This window comes from Pituophis catenifer, unplaced genomic scaffold (assembly GCF_029215685.1).
Source record: "Pituophis catenifer annectens isolate HBS135680 unplaced genomic scaffold, rPitCat1.0.hap2 SCAF_17, whole genome shotgun sequence".
Taxonomy (NCBI): domain Eukaryota; kingdom Metazoa; phylum Chordata; class Lepidosauria; order Squamata; family Colubridae; genus Pituophis; species Pituophis catenifer.
This window is the reverse complement of record NW_027256897.1, coordinates 6893443-6912585: the sequence shown is the minus strand read 5'-3', so window position 1 is coordinate 6912585 and position 19143 is coordinate 6893443. Positions and strand designations below refer to the sequence as shown.

The window sequence follows — 19143 nt, the reverse complement described above, 5'->3', positions numbered from 1 at the left end:
CCTTACCAACAGCTGGCCTGATGGACTAAGATGCTCTATCTGTCAGACCTGGAAGCCATCTTTTGCTTTTGAGCCTTCAGGCCTGCCACAAATTCTACTGTGGGAAAAAGGGAGGGGGGGATTGAATGGAGCAGGGGTGAAATGCTCCCGGTTCGGACCGGATCACCCAAACCGGTAGCAATGGAGGCAGGTGGTTCGGAGAACCCATAGCAAAAATCCCTGTGCCCCCCCCCATGCCCAGCTGAGCCACACAATCATCAGAGGCTTTTTTAAAAAAAATTTAAATTTTAAAAATTTTAAAAGCATTTTTTCTACAACCTCTTTGGCCAAAAAAATGCTTTTAAAAGTAAAAAAAAAAAGCCTCTGATGATCGCGCGGCTCAGCTGGGATCATCAGAGGCTTTTAAAAACATTTGTTCTATAACCTCTTCGGCCCAAGACAAATTTAAAACCCCAGGTTAAGAACAAATTAAAATTTACATTAAAATTTACTATTATGATAGTTATCTATGCAGCCTACTCTTCCAACTTTAATCCCCATAATTACCACCCAATAAAATGTATCTCTTTCCCTAAAAATCACTGTTTCATCCCATTAATAATGCAAACGGTTGGTGGGGGTTTTATTCAAAGCAATGAAACCAGTCCCAGCGTTCCAGATCTTATTAAACTTATCAAAGTCTCGAGCTTCTTTAGAATATTCGCTGGTTGTTAATCTCCCTAATTAATATGGAATTAACGCTCTTTTCTATTTCTTGATTTGCAATGAAGGATGCCTGCTCCCTGCAAATCTATTTTTTTTTTTCCTTCTCTTTCTCTTTCTTTCTCTCTCTCTCCCCGGCTTGGTTAATTGCTCCCCAGACTAAAGAACAGGGAAAAAGAACTCATTCCCTTTAAATTATCTGATTCTTTGCAGTATCTCATTTTAGAGCCCGAAGCGGTGTTTGCTCAATAAGGCCTCTACTATAATATTTCAAAAGTGAGAGGGGAGGTGTGGGCTGCTTCTACCTATGTCTGCTGAAGCTGTACTTAGCCTGAATTTTAATCAAAATGATATCTGCTTTTTTTCTCTTGGGGGGGCTTTAGCAATATGAGCCTGGCTGCAGAATCAAAGCAATTAAAACATTTGCCATGCCAACCTGATTGGGTCTCTCCCACCTGTATAGTGGAATTCGGGGGCTGTTCAGGGGTGGGTTTCAAAAATTTTAGCAAGGGGTTCTCTGCCTGGTTGCTGGGTGGGCGTGGCCTAGTCGGCCTCCTGCACCACAGCGGGGGTGGGTGGGTCGTTTTTGCCCTTCCCAGGCTCCGGAGGCTTTCCTCGAGAGAGGGTGAAAACAGCCTCCCCAGGCTCCGGAGGCCCTCTTGAATTGCCATAGGCAAGGGGGATGGGAAAACAGCGAACCACCACGGCAGCCAAAAAAAAAAAGCACATTCCAGATATATCTCCCTCAAGGCTGTCTTCAGGGTTACCCACAGCGGCTGAAGGAGAGTGATCTCTACAACTCTACAACCCATGAAATTGCTCCATTGGCGAATGTGACTGATGACACATCCTGGGGGGAACGGAAGAAACAGGGTTAAGCCTCGGTCAGAGCTGGCTTCACTTGGGAACGTGCCAACATGAAGCTCCTAATAAATAACTGGATTTCTTTTGAAGCTTGGCTCGAGGCTCATGATTTAATTAGGGCATCGCTCAGAACCCTGACAACTAACTTAACCACTTCAGTGATTCATTTAACAATTGTGCTGAAAAAGGTCTTAAAATGGGGCAAGATTCACTTAACAACTCTCTTTTTTAGCAATGTAAATTTTGGGCTCCACTGTGGTCATAAGTCAAGGACTGCCAGTATAATGCCATGGACAAGGCAAGCTCTGAAAAGCAGTGAAAGTCACATCTATGTGGAAATAGTCTCCTTACCTGCACAATTCAATGGTTAATTATTATTATTATTATTTTATTTTGTTTCTTGATGCAGGTGAACCTTGTGTTGGATGAAGGGAGATCTCTGGGTCTCATGATTCGAGGGGGATCTGAATACGCCCTCGGGATTTACATCACGGGGGTGGACAAGGATTCGGAAGCAGAAAACACTGGCTTGAAAGTAAGTTCGGCTGAGATTCTGGGGTGAGTCCGGGAGGGCCCCTGTTTTGCAGAAATGAAGATGCATAGATATAATTTCTGAGATCTATCAGGTGACACTTCCTTCACCTTGATCTTTTTTTAAAAAAAAGTAATTTTATTAAGTTTATAATTAAAAAAGTGAAAACTAATAAAATAGAATAGAAAGTGCAGGAAAAAAAGGAAAAAGTAGAAAAGAAAAAATGAAGAAGTATCTTCCTCCCCCTCATCAGGACAAGAACAAACAATTTTAGTAAAAATTATACCCATCTCTTAAGAAACAACAAATGGACTATTTTTCCTATAACTCATCTCTTAATTATTAACAAAATCTTAAAGCTTTGTCGTTCATTCCTAATCAGCAAAAATCCATTAAGAGCTACCAGAAACAACTATGTAACTATTTCAACCTTGATCAAATAAACCAACTTTATATTCCTTCCCTGCACCTTTAACAATTTTAGATTTTTTAATCCCAGGAAATAATGTCCTGGAACTTGATTTCTTTTCGCCTTCTCTTTGTCTCATCTTAGTAAATCCTTCAAAGCCTTAACATCTTAAGATCTTTTTGTAAATCCAGTAAAAAAAAAAAACACAACCCTCCAAACCTCTCTTCTGATTTAATACTTGTAAGTAGAACTTGACCAAAAGTAGAAGCAACTTTTCTCAACTTCACCTCTTATAGCAAGTAAGCACAACAAAAGCGTCTGAATAATCAAAAGAAATGCTCAGACACTGTGTGAATAAGGTAGAATATCAAAAACTTTTTTTTTCATGGAAGAAAGAAACGTCTAAAGCCATTCAGGACGGTCCTAATTGGATATGTTTCATCGTTTTTGTTCTTCTGCAAGACCTCTTAACCGGATTAGCAGGGATGGTGCTCCTGGTGAGACTATCAGTAACTATCAGACTAATTAGGAACGATGAGAAGGTTAATAGTAATGCAGACTTAATGAATAGTTTGACAGTGTTGAGGGAATTATTTGTTAAGCAGAGTGATGGCATTCGGGAAAAAACTGTTTTTGTGTCTAGTTGTTCTGGTGTGCAGTGCTCTATAGCCTCATTTTGGGGGTAGGAGTTGAAACAGTTTATGTCCAGGATGCGAGGGGTCTGTAGATATTTTCCCAGCCCTCTTTTTGACTTGTGCAGTATACAGGTCCTCCATGGAAGGCAGATTGGTAGCCATTGTTTTTTCTGCAGTTCTAATTATCATCTGAAGTCTGTGTCTGTCTTGTTGGGTTGCAGAGCCAAATCAGACAGTTATAGAGGTGCAGATGAGAGACTCAATCATTCCTCTGTAGAACTGGATCAGCAGCTCCTTGGACAGTTGGAGCTTTCTGAGTTGGCGCAGAAAGAACATTCTTTGTTGTGCTTTTTTGATGACCTTTTTGATGTTAGGTGTCCATTTTAGGTCTTGAACGAGGACAGAGGTCTGACTCATCCTATTTTTCCTTTCCCCCGTTTCAAGGTCAACCTCCTGCAACTCAGAAATATTCACAACCAATCTTCATATTTTGTCATTCCAAATGGCTCAGAAGGTGACAAAACGCAGAGATGGCAATTCTCCATTTCCCCCAACGGCGATTTTCCGTTCATTTGCTCATTAGCCTCCCACTGACACCCCCCTCCTCCCCTCGTCAGCTGCCCAAAAGGAAATTTCTCCTTTCTCTCCTGGATCAGAAAATTGCTTGTTTTTTGTAAAATGCCAAACGGTTTCAAGCGGGCGACAGAACATTAGGCTCAGGAAAGAGATGTGAAATGATAACTTTGGGTATATAATAAAGAACATTATTTCCTACAAATAAATGGCTTCAGGTCTTCAGCGGATGGCTATCATTCCATCTGTTCCTTTGTCCCCTTACAAGTAGAAGATAATAATTCTCCCAAGAGTAATGCCTAGATTTCTGTGGCATACTTCTACCTGCAACCTGTCAGGCATGAATAACTAGACTTGCATGCCTACACTTCAAACTATCTACTTTATTGTTCTCTGCCTATAATACAGGAATCTTTCCAGACTGACAGATTTGCTGGAAAAGACTAGATAAGGCTCAATGGCATTCAAGGAGGGGTCAGGCCTTGTCCTGGAGTCCTGCATCCAGTTTTGGTCACCACAATATGAAAAAGATGTTGAAACTCTGGAAAGAGTGCAGAGAAGAGCTACAAAGATGATTAGGAGGCTGGAGGCTAAAACCTATGAAGAACGGTTGCTGGAATTGGGTATGTCTAGTTTAATGAAGAAAAGGACTAGGGGAGACATGATAGCAGTTTTCCAATATCTCAGGGGTTGCCACAAAGAAGAGGCAGTCAAGCTATTATCCAAAGCACCTGAGGGCAGAACAAGAAGCAATGGGTGGAAACTCATTAAGGAGAGAAGCAACTTAGAACTAAGGAGGAATTTCCCCACAGTTAGAACAATTAATCAGTGGAACAATTTGCCTCCAGAAGTTGTGAATGCTCCAACACCGGAAGTTTTTAAGACATTGGATAACCATTTGTCTGAAATGGTGTAGGGTTTCCTGCCTAAGCAGAGGGCTGGACTAGAAGACCTCCAAGGTCCCTTCCAACGCTGTTTTCTATTCTATTCTATTCTATTCTATTCTATTCTATTCTATTCTATTCTATTCTATTCTATTCTATTCTATTCTATTCTATTCTATTCTTCCGTCTTGGGAGCTCCCAGATTTGATAGGAAACATGGCGAACTCGAGCTTCTACTTTTGTTACAGGGGAGACAATTCAAGACGTCGCATCTCCTCCTCATTTGTTGAGAATCGAGTGACCACGTAGCTGCTTGCTTTGACTTTCAGGCTGTCTGTGGTAGGAGCAGGAAGGAACTTCCCTCTTTGCAAAATTCCGCAAATTTCCCCAGCCGAGACTTGATCGATTGCTTGTCATCTGATCACGGGGAGAATACGCCGGGGCTGGTGGCAAAAGGTTTCTCTTCTCTATTTCTCTGGTTGGAAGTAAATATCTTCCCCCATCATAGGGCAGGGACATATATCTTGCAGCCGGAATTGGCCAATGAATAATTCATCGCGACCTAGCTTTTAATGTGCTGGCTGTCACACTGGAGGCGAGCACCGCACCGCACCGCACTCTGGTGTCGGTTTGACCACCATCTCTGAAGCTGTGATGACCCAGAGTGTGACACAAAGGCAACAGAGCCAGAGAACCGATATGAGTCCCTTTATTATCACCAACTGTGCCCTCGAGTGTCCCTTTCAACTCTCCGGCTTGGAGAGAGCACTTCCACCAACCTGTAATAGTCTTTGGCTGACAGTACTTCAGTCCAGGGGTGAAATACTCCTGGTTCGGACCGGATCGCCCAATCCGATAGCGATGGCAGTGGGTGGTTTGGAGAACCGGTAGCAAAAATCCCTGCCCCCCTCCCCCCCCATGCCCAGCTGAGGCACGCGATCATCAGAGGCTTTTTTAAAATTATTTTTAAAAGCATTTTTTCTACAACTTCTTCGGCCGAAAAAATGCTTTTAAAAGTAAAAAAAAAAAAAGTTTCTGATGATCGCACGGCTCAGCTGGGATCGTCAGAGGCTTTTAAAAGCATTTTTTCTACAACCTCTTCGGCACTTCCCCAGTTTCTTCCACAGCCAATGGATCCACTCTCTCGCTCTCTGTCAGTCGTTCCTCTTCCCCTTCGGATTCAGACTCCGACAGGGGCATGACAGGGAGCCTTCCCCACGACTCCCTCGTTCCTTTTCTTTCTCGTCTGCACGGCGGACACTGACACACATACACTCCTCATTACCAAGGGAGAACGGTGCAGAAGTTATGAAAGTGCGAATTTAAGACCGCACCGTTCCATTTCAGGCGTCTGCCTTTCCGCCCTCAGAAGCCACCTGTGCGCGAAAATATAACGCTCCGTAGAGGGTAAAGAGAGTCACGATGGCAATAAAATTTCTTTAATGGGTTTCTCTTCCCTCCCAGCTCTGTTCTTGCCAAGTTCGCCTTGTTTTAGAGATGGCAGGCAGCTCTAGGGAGGGGGAAAAATTGCCAGTTGATGAGAAGAAGAAGCCCTGAGGGCTATTTCCAACCACTGGCCTTGTCGATGGGTGAACGGGACTTGATTTCAAACCAGCAAAGAGAAAGAAGAGAGACTGGCGTCTGAGTTTTGATCAATATTTTCCGTCGCTGTTAATTAGCTGGCCCCGCAGCTATTAGATAGACCAGAGAGAAAATTACTTTTTTTTTAACCAGGTCAATTACAGAGACCGGGTTTCAACCGAAGGTCAAAGCTTGGTTAGTTTTAACCTTATTGAAATCTTCTTTTTTTTAAAAAAAAAAAAAAAAGTGCATCGTTTAGTAGTGTGTTGTGTGAATTGAGAGCGTTTTGTTGGTTTGCAATTTGAAGGGTGGGGTTTAAATCAATCATGGTGGGAAAAAAGGAGAATATTTGTAGCTCAGAGTTGCAGACGTTTCATGACCCAACAAAGTAATATCATCAGTGTTAGAAGGGAGTGTGGTTTGTGGAGTGGAGGGAGGAGGAGGAGGAGGATGATGACAACAACAACAACAACAACTGTGGGGTTCTTGGTGCTGTCTGAGCTTGATCGTTTTCTTGCAGACGTTTCATGACCCAATTAAGCAACATCATCAGTGTTAGAAGGGTGTGTGGGTTTATGGAGAGGAGAAAGAGGACGACGGTGAGGAAGACCAGAAGGAGGAGGACTGTGGGGTGCTTGGTGCCTCTGAACTTGGTGGTTTTCTTGCAGATGTTTCATGACCCAGCCAAGTAACATCATCAGTGCTAAAAGGGAGTAGGGTTTGCTGTTATTCCTCTTATTCACTCCCTTCTAGCACTGATGATGTTAGCCACTTTGGGTAATGAAACGTCTACAAGAAAACAAGCAAGCTCAGTGAGCAACAAAGACCCCATCCGTCACTGTGTCTGCTTAAAGACTGCCTTCCCATAATACCTCCATGTAGGTAGCTCTTAACCATGGAGCATGGTCAATATGATGGCCAATATAGCTAGAAGGGGCAAAGAGCTGCTGTTGACATTACCGTCTTGAGCAAGGATTGGCAATTTTAAAACACTCAAAGAGCCACAAAGGTCCTAACCGGAAGCCCCCGTTCAATTCTGGAGCTGACCGGAAGCCCAGTTCCCCCGTCATAGTCTCCTCCTAGTGCGGAATCCTTTTTCCTCTACCTGTCCTAACCGAAAGCCCTATCAATTGTGGAGCCGACCAGCAACAGGGAGCCGCAGCACAGGGATGAAAGAGCCACATGCGGCTCCAGAGCTGCGGGTTGCTGATCCTTGGTCTTGAGGAACCCATGAAAATAATTTTGGGTGGCTCATTTTCCAAGGTTTCCACCTTCCCATGGGAGGAACGTCTATCTAAATTTTCAATCAGCCAAGTCATGGTCTGGAGTTTTTTGGGGTTTTTTTCAAGGGTGGGCTGCTGTGGGTTTGCTGGGGTTCGGGAGACCCTCTAGCTAAGATTCTGGGCAGTTTGGAGAGCCCCCAAATCCCACTCCTGGCTGGCCCTGCCCACCCCACCCCTCCCGGGGGGCCTCACAGGGCCCATTTTGGATGCAGGTAAGTGCAGGGCACGCACGGATGTCAGGGAGGGGGGAAAGCAGGCCTACCGGAAGTTCAGGAAATGGGTCAATTTCTGGCCTCCAGAGAGCCTCTGGAGCCTGGGGAGGCTGTTTTTTGCCCTCCCGGAGGCTCAAGAAAAGCCTCCAGAGCCTGGGGAGCGCAAAAAGCCCCCCCCCCATGGTGCAGGAGGCCAACTAGGCCATGCCCACCCAGCAACCAGGCAGAGAACCCCTTGCTAAAATTTTTGAAGCCCATCCCTGGTTTCTTCCCCCTTGAAAAAGTTTCGCTTCTCATCCAAGAAGTTTCAACGTTTGGAAAAGAAACTTTTGGGACTTCCAACGGGAACGTCTTTCCACCTTTCCCTTACAGGTTGGAGACCAGATTCTGGAGGTGAATGGACGAAGCTTCCTCAGCATTTCCCACGACGAGGCCGTGAACCTCCTGAAGTCCTCCCGTCATCTCATCATGACCGTCAAGGACGTGGGAAGGCTACCTCACGCCCGGGCCACTGTGGATGAGACCAAGTGGATCACCAGCTCTCAGATTGGAGAGACGATGGTCAATTCGGCAGGGTTGGTATATTCTCCAGACAGAGTTCCTTTTCAGGAGAGGCTTGTTATAAGCACAGTCGGTTGGACTGGGCACTCTGGGCTCTTTCCTAAGAACGCTAAGCTCCCATAATAGAGGAAACCAGTGTTTCTCAATGTTGGGAACTTGAAGATGTGTGGATTTCAACACCCAGAATTCCCAGAGCCAGCATGGCTAACTAGGGAGTCCTGGGAGTTGAAATCCACACATCTTCAAGTTCCCAAGATTGAGAAACACTGGAGTAACAACTTCCTGATAACTAAGGAAGGCCAATCTTGGGCCGAAGGATTAAGGATTCCAAATTGTCTGTCTGTCTGTCTACCTATATCTATCTGTCTGTCTATCTATCTATTATTTATTTATTTATTTATTTTTCATATTTGTATACCGCCCTACTCCCGAAGGACTCAGGGCGGTGAACAGCCATAATAAATACAAATACATATAGAAGTTAAAAACTATTAAGAAAACAGATTAAGTAATTTAGGCTCAAAGATTAAAAACATCGAAATTTATCTAAAGAGGTTTAAAACCCAATTTAAAAGCCAGTTTAAAAGCCAATTAAAAAGGGAGAGTTAGGCCAGACCACTATCTATCTCTATCTATCTATCTATCTATCTATCTATCTATCTATCTATCTATCTATATCATCTACCTATCATCTATCTGCCTGCCTGCCTGCCTATCATCTACCTACCTACCTACCTACCTACTATCTATCTATCTATCTATCTATCTACCTACCTACCTACCTTCTATCTATCTATCTATCTATCTATCTATCTATCTATCTATCTATCTCTACCTACCCACCTACCTATCCATCCATATCTCTATCTATCTATCTATCTATCTATCTATCTATCTATCTATCTATCTATCTATCTCTACCTTTCTACCTACCTATCCATCCATATCTATCTATCTATCTATCTATCTATCTATCTATCTATCTATCTATCTATCTATCTATCTATCTATCTATCTATCTATCTGGTTGTCTGTCTATCTGTCTGTCTGTCTGTCTGTCTAGCTGTATTGGTCGTCCATCTTACCCCAAGGTAACCCTGGGAGGCTTACAGTCGTAAATTAAGTGCTACGGCTTGTCCAGGAAAAGGAATTGGGCCTTTTTTTGATCTTTTTAAACATCCCATGAATATTTCAGGACTTACACTAACACTTACATGGATCTCCTGCTTCAAAAGGGAGGAAACCGTGCTGTCAATATTCAAGCTTTGAAAGGGCTTCGTGATCTGTTTTTAAAGCATCGCTTGAATTTCTACAGCGTGCTTAGTCAAACTAGTTTTCAGGTTCACCATAATGGTGGAAATTGGAAATAATAGTAATAATAAAGAAGAAGAAGAATAAAAAGAAAAAAATCTGGAAAAAAATCACAAAATATCATGACCTGGCCATCGAAACTACGCGATTATGGATGAAACATATCACAGTGATACCCATTGTCATTGGGGTACTTGGTACCATGTCCAAGAATCTTATAGGATACATCAACAAATTGCAGCTTCCTGCAATAACACCAGTGGAACTGCAAAAAAATGAGCTACTTGGAACATCGTACATCTTAAGAAGGTACTTGGTTGATCCCTAGGATGCTGGCAGCAACCGTATCAACCATTAGCACCAGTCAATGGTATTTGTGATGCCTTTCTGAATGTTTAGTTGACTGAGTTTCATATTTAATGAATAAAAGAGATAATAATAATAATAATAATAATAATAATAATAATAATAATAATAATAATAATAATAATTGGCCCATCTACTGGAAATAGTCTAGAAAATCTAGAAAATCGTGCTTTATATTTCTTACCTTCTGTGATATCAGATGGCTGAGATTGCCTGATGAGAGTAAGAAAACATAAGATTGGAAAAACAGGAAAGAGAATAAAATAATCGTAGTACCAGGTCTCCCCCAAACCATAAGTATGGGGAGATGCCTCTCACTTTCCCTCCCCCCTCTTCTTATGAATAGAAATTGATCAGTTCAAATCACCAAGCTCAGAGAGCACCAGTTACGATCTCTGTGAACCCAATATTAAAATATTGTTCCAGTGTTAAACAGGGCAGCTTTCAATCCTCCAGAAGGAAGAGAAGGACCAGGGGAGACATGATAGCAGTGTTGGAATATTTGAGGGGCTGCCAAAGAGAGGACGGGGTCAAGCTATTTTCGAAGGCACCTGAAGGCCAAACAAGGAATAATGGATGGAAACTGATCAAGGAAAGATTCAACCTAGAAATAAGGAGAAATTTTCTGGCAGTGAGAGCAATTGACCCATGGAACAGAAGTTGCCTTCAGAAGTTGTGGGAGCTTCATCACTGGAGGCTTTCAAGAAGAGATTGGACTGCCGTTTGTCAAAAATGGTGTAGGATCTCCTGCTTGGGTGGGATGGTGGTGGACTAAACGACCTACAAGGTCCCTTCCAACTCTGTTAATCTCTGATGCACATCTGATCTTCAACATTTGTCAACGTTCAACATTCAGCCATTTGTCTGGAATGGTATAGGGTCTCTTACTCGAGCAGGGGGTTGAACTAGAAGACCTCCAAGGACCCTTCCATTATTCTGTAACATCACCCAATGGCTAAGATCTCTGTCTTATCTTCATCCCCAAACCTTCTTTTTGGTGACAACAGCTGTCTTTCATTGCAGGGCCTCTGATGATCCCATGGGGGAGACGACACCAAAGGTAAGGTGGACATTTTGAAGCTAGTGTCCTATTCTCTTCAAACTGTCTGTAAAGATACTATTACCATCATTATTCTCATCTTCCCTATTGAGAATAACCCTTCCCTAGTGTTCAGCGATGGGTTTCACGTTTTGTTACCAGCGGTTCGCTTCGCACGCATATGTACCCCTTCCGCACATGCGCCCGGCCCCAAAAACGTGCCTAAATAGGACGGCATAGGGCCCACCCGCGATCTCCACTACCAATTTGCCCGAACCGGCTGAATATCACCTCTGCTAGTGTTGTGGGAATTACCGTATTTTTCAGAGTATAAGACGCTCCAGACTATAAGGCAGACCTTATTTTGGGGGGAGAAAAGTAATAAAAAAAAAAAATTCTACCTCTGCCTACCGGAGCTTTTGGAGGCTGTTTGAGAGGCTCGCCGCTTGAGAAGCGAGCCTCCCAAAGCTCCGTTTGAGAGGACGCATAGAGGCCGAAGGGTGGGAGCCGGTGGGCAGGCGGGGCTACATTTGGTGTATAAGACGCACCCCAGATTTTCACATTCTTTTTTGTGGGGAAAAGGTGCATCTTATACTCTGAAAAATACGGTAGTTGTTTAACAGAGTGATAGCACAGGGGGGAAAAACTGTCCTTGTGTCTAGTTGTTCTGATGTGCAGTGCCCTATAACGTCGTTTTGAGGGGAGAAGTTGAAACTGTTTATGTCCAGAGAGGGTCTGTAGATATTTTCACAGCCCTCTTTCTGGTTCGTGCAGTAGACAGGTCCTCCATGGAAGCTGTTATTCATCGTGAATTCTCGTGAACTCTCCAAGTAAGAATGCGAACGGAGAAAGCAGCTTTCCCGTTGAATTGTGTCTTTTGTTCCATTAAGCCTCGCAACAAGGTCGAATTTAGTTGGCATGGCAGCATTTTATTTATCGGCAAGATTTTTTTTTCTTTTTCCCCCTCCCCGGTCCTACCTGACAATGAAATATTTTGAGCCTCGGATCTCTTGGAGAAGAGCAGGTAGGATTCATCATCTCTTGAGCCGTGGCCCTTTGGGCCTGCCAATCAGAAGACGTCCCTTAACTGCTTTTTTGTTGTTGTGGTGGTGGTGGTGATGGTTGTTATTTCTCATTCTTCATGCCTTAACTAGACCCAGGCTGCTTGTTTATCCTAGAGCCCATCTCTTCTCCAACTTAAAGTGGAACGGTTCGAGGAGGGCTCTGCTCAGGGGTTGGCTTCAAAAATTTTAGCAAGGGGTTCTCTGCTTGGTGGCTCGGTGGGCATGGCCATGGTGGACGTGGCCTAGTCGGGCTCCTGCACCATGGCAGGGGGGACGTTTTTGCCCTCCCCGGGCCCCAGAGGCTTTTTTCGAGCCTCCGGGAGGGTGAAAACGGCCTCCCCAGGCTCCGGAGGCCCTCTGAAGGCCGGAAACGGGCCTGTTTCCAGCCTTCCTGATCTTCCAGCTTCTGCCAACCTAGCAGTTCGAAAGCAGGTAAAAAATGCAAGTAGAAAAATAGGGACCACTTTTGGTGGGAAGGTAACAGTGTTCCGTGCGCCTTTGGCATTGAGTCATGCCGGCCACATGACCACAGAGACATCTTCGGACAGCGCTGGCTCTTTGGCTTTGAAACGGAGATGAGCACCGCCCCCTAGAGTCGGGAACGACTAACACATATGTGTGAGGAGAACCTTTACCTTTATCTTTATTAACCTCTAAGCCACAGGTTCCCCTCGCTTTGTCAGCGATACCAGGTGAGAGATTAAGTGCCCCCCCCCCAGTGAAACCAGTCTATCAGGGCAACCTGGTTTACCCAAATATGGGACGGAGCGCAGCGCTTTCTGTCAGGGTTCCAACAGATGCCCTAATTAAATCATGAGCCTCGAGCCAAGCTTCGAAAGAAATCCAGTTATTTTTTAGGAGCTTCATGTCGGCACATTCCAAAATGAAGCCAACTCTGACCCCATGTAATTTACGGCTCCAATCATGACCCTGTTTCCCCCGTCCCCCCAGGGCGTGTCATCAATCACATTCGCCAACGGAGCAATTTCGCAGGTTGTAGAGATCACTCCCCTCTGGCCGGTGTGGGTTACCCCTGGGAGACAGCCTTGAGAAAAAAATGCCTGGAATGTGCTCCTGTCTTTGGCTGCCATGCTGTTTCGTCGGTTTCCCATCCCCCCTTGCCTATGGCAACTCGAGAGCAGGCCAGGGATACTTTGCGAGTCGACACTTCCGCTTTTGCCTTTCAGCCCCAATTCAGGGGCTTTTGCAACAAACTATTTTGTTGTGTCGAATTTATATTTTACCGACAAAGAAATAAAGGGAGACTAGCATTGCCGAGACTGTCGCTCATAAATTTATCCTCATTGGAAACTCTCTATCCATCTCTTCGTGGACCGATTCCAAACTTCAGAAGCACCCCTGCTCCTCCTTTGAGGGTTTTGCAGAGTTTCTACTTCTAAAGCCGCAAACCGCCTTCTGCTCACCTTTTTAAAATGGACGCCTGCTGAAGTGGCAGAGGTGGCTTCTGCGGATCCAGAGATTTACGAGAGTTCTGCCAAGCTTCCCTTGGAGCTTGTTAGCCTTCGTTTCCTGCAGAGCAAAAGTTGCACGCTAAGCAGTCTGAATTTTCGGGAAGGCAGACGGGGGGAAGTGGAGGGGGGGAGTAATAAAACACGATAAGAGCTATGGAATTGATAGAAGAGAATTATTTGCAGCTCGCGGTTGAATGGTGAGGTCCCTTCCCTTCCAGCACTGATGATGTTACTTAGTTTGGGAATGAGACGTTTGCAAGAAGCTGAGAGAGCATCAGGGACCCCGTACAGGTAGTCCTCGGCTTATGAACCACAACTGAGCCCAAAATCAATGTTGCTAAGCGAGACATTTGTTCAGTGAATTTGCCCCGTTTTTACAACATTTCTTGCTCCGGTTGTTAAGTGAATCACTGCATTCGTTAAATCAGTCACATGGTTGTTAAGGGGATCTGGCTTCCCTGTTGACTTTGCTTATCAGAAGGTCGCAAAAGGGGATTGCATGACCCTGGAACACTGCAACCGTCATAAACATGAGTCTGAATTTTGATCACATGACCATGGGGATGCTGCAATGGCCGTAACTGTGAAAAATGGGCATAAGTCACTTTTCCCAGTCCCGTTATAACTTCGAATGCTCATTAAATGAACTATTGCAAAACTGTAGTCATCGTTCTCCTCTTCCTCCCCCACTCAGCAAATCCCATTCCCTTCTAACCCTGATGATGTTATCTAGTTGGGTCGTGAAACGTCTTCAAGAAAGCCACCAAGCTTAGAGAGCATCAAGGACCCCATAGTCTTCCTCCTCCTCCTCCTCCTCCTCCTCCTCCTCCTCCTCCTCCTCCTCCTCTACTCCATGAACCCCACTCCTTTCTAGCACTGATGACACTACCTAGTTTGGTAATGAAACGTCTACAAGAAAGCAATTTTTTTTTCTCATTCAAGCAGACCCCAATGTAGATAACATATTTAGACAGGAAAGAGGACTTATCTTTTTCTTTTTTTAAAAAAAAAAGTTTTTTATTTTTTAGACAAACAAACATTTAATACATTGGTTTTCTCTTCCCTGTGACATCTCGGTGTTGTCTTCCAAAGTTCCTTCTTTTTCTGTATAGTTGTCATTACTTCTATCTTGATCCTTATCCAGTCCACAATATCAATTCATCGCTAACATAATATTTAACTCATCACATATTTTTTTACATACTTTATATCTCTTCTCCAACCAATAATAAACATCATTCCATATCTTAAAATATTCTGAGTCTTCTCTATCTTTAATCATCAGAGCTAATCTATTCATTTCTGCACAATCTAAGATTTTTTTTATTATTATTACTTCTTCTTCCAAAGGTATTTTCTCCGCTTTCCAATTTTGTGCATAGACAATCCTTGCAGCTGTTATTACATGTATTATCAGATAAACTTTCATCCGGAAGCTAAAAAATATTGGATTAAATTTAAGACTTGGTTGGAGGAAATGATACATCAACGTATCGAATTTAAACCAGAGTTGTTCCTACTGGGTATCCTACCTGAAAAAAATTAGCAAGGAGGACTTATCTTTTTCAAAAGTTTGACACCATGGGTTCACCAGCAGTCTTGTGTATTACCATGTGTTCACATCTGGAGAAAAAAACATCCTTCCTCCACCTTCTAAGGTACCCCAATCGGAGAATTAAATTGCCACCAGCAAGTAATCAGAACAGCGCAATTCTGTACTGGGCTCCCATTTGGTGCATTGATGAGCTTATTAAGGATTTATCAATAGTCTCTCATGAATTTTAAAGGACAGATTTGCAACCTTGGCAGCTGTGCTAGTCTTTAGTCTGGGGTGGTTAAAAAAAGAAGAAGAAGAATTGTACCAAGAGCTGTCAGGCATGAAGAATCAGGATTATACATTAAGTTCCAGCTAAGAAGATTTATTGCTCTAGGCCCGTGATGACGAACCTATGGCACATGTGCCACAGGTGGCACGTGGAGCCATATCTGTGGGCACGTGAGCATTGCCCTAGCACAACTCCAGCACACATGCACATGCCGGCCACCTGATTTTCGGCCCTTCCGGTCCCACTGGAAGTCGGGAAATGGGCTGTTTCCGGCCTCCGGAGGGCCTCCGGGGCGGGGAGGCAGTTTTCACCCTCCCCAGGCACCAAGAAAGCCTCTGGAGCCTGGGGAGGGCTAAAAATGGGCCTTTCATTTCTGTTTGTCAGAAATTATGTACATGTCAAGTTTCTGAAAGATGCCCTAATTAATTCATGAGCCATGATCCAAACTTCAAAGGAAATATAGTAATTTATTAGGAGCAACATTCTGGCAATACTCGGATGCAGTTAGGACTGATCCCACGTAGATTTACGTTCCCCTATGACCCTGTCTCTCCCCTCCTCTCTGGCCATGTCATAAATCACATTCTCCAATTAACCACTTTGGCTGGCTGTGAAACCTAACACCCTCCTTCTGATTGCGGTCAGGAAGAATGTATAGAATTCACTTCAGTTCTCCCTCCCTCCTGCTCATGGCAACTTGAAAGCTTTGCAAGTTGACAGTACGGTCTCCTGCTTGGGCGGGGGGTTGGACTAGATGACCTACAAGGTCCCTCCCAACTCTGTTAATCTGTAATCTGTAAAACAGACATAGCTTTATCTAGAGGCATGTACAGATTAGTTGCGATTACAGTGTTATGAACGATCCCCCATTCTGACTCCAGAAAGCCAATTATTATTCGGTACTCAAGGAGATGCCAGGTTGAGGTTTCTTCCCCTAAGAGTCCTTCAGGATTTTGAGGGCTCTCCAAACTAGGGAGAAGAGAGCAAGCAATTTCAGGAATAAGCCCTAAAGAGGCAAAGAGCCGAAATTCAATTGGTCCAAAATTCAGAACCAATTTATGCTTTTTACCCTCGGCGGTCTGTGCAATGAAACTCTTCAAAGGATAATTGTTCCCAAAGATGAGTCCACTCTTGACGTTAGGTGAAGCATCGGAGGCTGCAGTGCGTAGGAAAGCAGCACCGGAGGGGAAGAACTAAGCTATACAACTCAGCAGGGTCACAACTGGGAAGAAGGACAAGTTGGTTTCCTGGGAGCATGAAGTGGCTTTTTTTATTGTGGTCCCAACGGAGTAGCGTTTTACCGCTTCCTTCCCACAAAATTTCCAAGGACCCTGGAAAAATCGATGGGGAACAGGCCTGGGAAACGTTAATTTTGAAGATTCCCCATTATCTTCATCCCTTGCAGAGGGAGGAAGAGGAGGGAGGAAGAATGGAGGAGGAAAAGGAGGAGGGGGGGAGGAGGAGAATAGAAAAGGAATAGAAGAGGTGGAGCAGGAGGTGGAGCAGGAACATGAAGAATAGAAGAGGAGGAGGAGGAGAATGGAGGTAAAATAGAAGAGGAGATGGAGAAGGAAGAGGAGATGGAGAATGGAGGAAGAATAGAGGAGGAGGAAGAAGAGGAAATGAAGAATAGAGGAGGAGGAGAATGAAGAATGGAGGAGGAATGAAGAATGAGGGAGGAAGAGAATGAAGAATAGAGGAGGAGGAAGAGAATGAAGAATAGAGGAGGATGAGAATGAAGAATAGAGGAGGAGGAGGAGGAAAAGGAGGAGAATGAAGAAAGAGGGAGGAGGAAAATGAAGAATAGAAGGGGAGGGGGAGGAGGAGGAAGATGAGAATGAAGAATAGAGGAGGAGGAGGAGGAGAATGAAGAATGAGGGAGGAGGAGTGAAGAATAGAGGAGGAGGAAGATGAGAATGAAGAATAGAGGAGGAGGAGGAGGAGGAGAATGAAGAATGAGGGAGGAGGAGTGAAGAATAGAGGAGGAGGAAGATGAGAATGAAGAATAGAGGAGGAGGAGAAGGAGGAGGAAAAGGAGGAGAATGAAGAATGAGGGAGGAGGAAAATGAAGAATAGAGGAGGAGGGGGAGGAGGAGGAGGAAGATGAGAATGAAGAATAGAGGAGAAGGAGAATGAAGAATAGAGGAGGAGGGGGAAGAGGAGGAGGAAGAGAATGAAGAATGAGGGAGGAGGAGAATGAAGAATAGAGGAGGAGGAAGATGAGAATGAAGAATAGAGGAGGAGGAGGAGGAGGAGGAGGAGGAGGAGGAGGAGGAGGAGGAGGAGGAGAAGCTCTTTATCTTCTATTTACAAGCATCCCAGGGCCCTCACTCGGTCACTTTGGAAACCAAATGCTGGGTGATGGCGACCATGAACAGACCCAGCAACCCCTCTCTTAGGTTCTCATGGCCAATCCATGGCCATCAGAACCTTCCAGAGTCCTCCTAGAAGCCAAGGTTCCTTCCGAAGCCCACGGGAGACTAAGTATGACTTATCGCTTCCCTCCCTTCCCTGATTATCCCGCAGGCTGAAAAGCTGCAGGCGGGCAGGCGCTTCACCCTCCGCAGAACAATCAGCCTGATTTTTCCTAAACAAGAGCTGCCTTCCAATCAATGCTTCCAGCGGTAACGGGCTTCACTCAGCAGGCTGCCCCTCCTTTCCGTTCCGATGCGATTCAGGGGTCATCCAACGCCCACCGCCTCATCCCTTTTTCCAAATCCAGGTTTCTCCGCGCTCGAGAAATTACTGGAAAGGAAGAATGCCAAGGTGTCAAGGTTAAAGCTGAATGTGTTCCCATCAGCATTCATAAGCCTTAGCAGGTAATGAGATGGTTGAGCATTTGAAATGCAGCTGAAATGCTGCAAGGAAGGAAAAAATAATAACCTGGCGCTTCCCTGAATACATATTCGACCTACAGATGTTTCTTAAAAACACATTCCCGATAGCCCCAGATAGCTTGGCCTGGGAAGAGAGGCATTGCCCATTCAAGCAACATCTGGAAAACCCCTGCATTCCCGCTCGCTCTTTTTGATTTGCGTGAAACCCGATTTCGAATTTCGATTTAACCTTACATTCTGATTTCTAGAGGAATAACTTTTGACCGGCACAACGTATGGAATTCTTCCATTTGCTAGCCTTCTCGGTTTTCTGCAAATGGTCACCCTATTTATACATCGTACGAATGTATCTTTTCTTTTATGTACACTGAGAGCTTATGCACTAAAACAAATTCCTTGTGTGTCCAATCACACTTGGCCAATAAAGAATGCTATTCTATTCCATTCCATTCCATTCCATTCATAATTTCTATTCTATTCTATTCTATTCTATTCTATTCTATTCTATTCTATTCTATTCTATTCTATTCCATTCCATTCCATTCCATTCCATTCCATTCCATTCCATTCCGTTCTCTATTCTATTCTATTCTATTCTATTCTATTCTATTCTATTCTATTCTATTCTATTCTATTCTATTCCATTCCATTCCATTCCATTCCATTCCATTCTATTCCATTCTGTTCTCTATTCTATTCTATTCTATTCTATTCTATTCTATTCTATTCTATTCTATTCTATTCCATTCCATTCCATTCCATTCCATTCCATTCCATTCTATTCCATTCCGTTCTCTATTCTATTCTATTCTATTCTATTCTATTCTATTCCATTCCATTCCATTCTATTCTACTCAGGTGACCTTGTGAGATGGAAAGTTGTATTTGGGCATGCGTGGACACAATCACGCACAAACACACACCTTAAAGCACAATTGTCACTGCTAGAAGCTTGATTTTTGTAACACAGTGTCAGGACTGTTCGTAAGGGT

General features: G+C 44.1%; 1 protein-coding gene across 1 annotated transcript in view; it reads left to right on the top strand.

Moving 5' to 3' along the window:
* WHRN (whirlin) overlaps nt 1–19143 on the top strand; it is a 77639-nt gene that overhangs the window by 34906 nt on the left and 23590 nt on the right. Inside the window, exons 4-6 of the mRNA XM_070955896.1 lie at nt 1976–2101; nt 8048–8250; nt 10937–10973. Of these exons, the coding sequence (XP_070811997.1) occupies nt 1976–2101; nt 8048–8250; nt 10937–10973 (366 nt within the window). The remainder of the gene's footprint in view (nt 1–1975; nt 2102–8047; nt 8251–10936; nt 10974–19143) is intronic.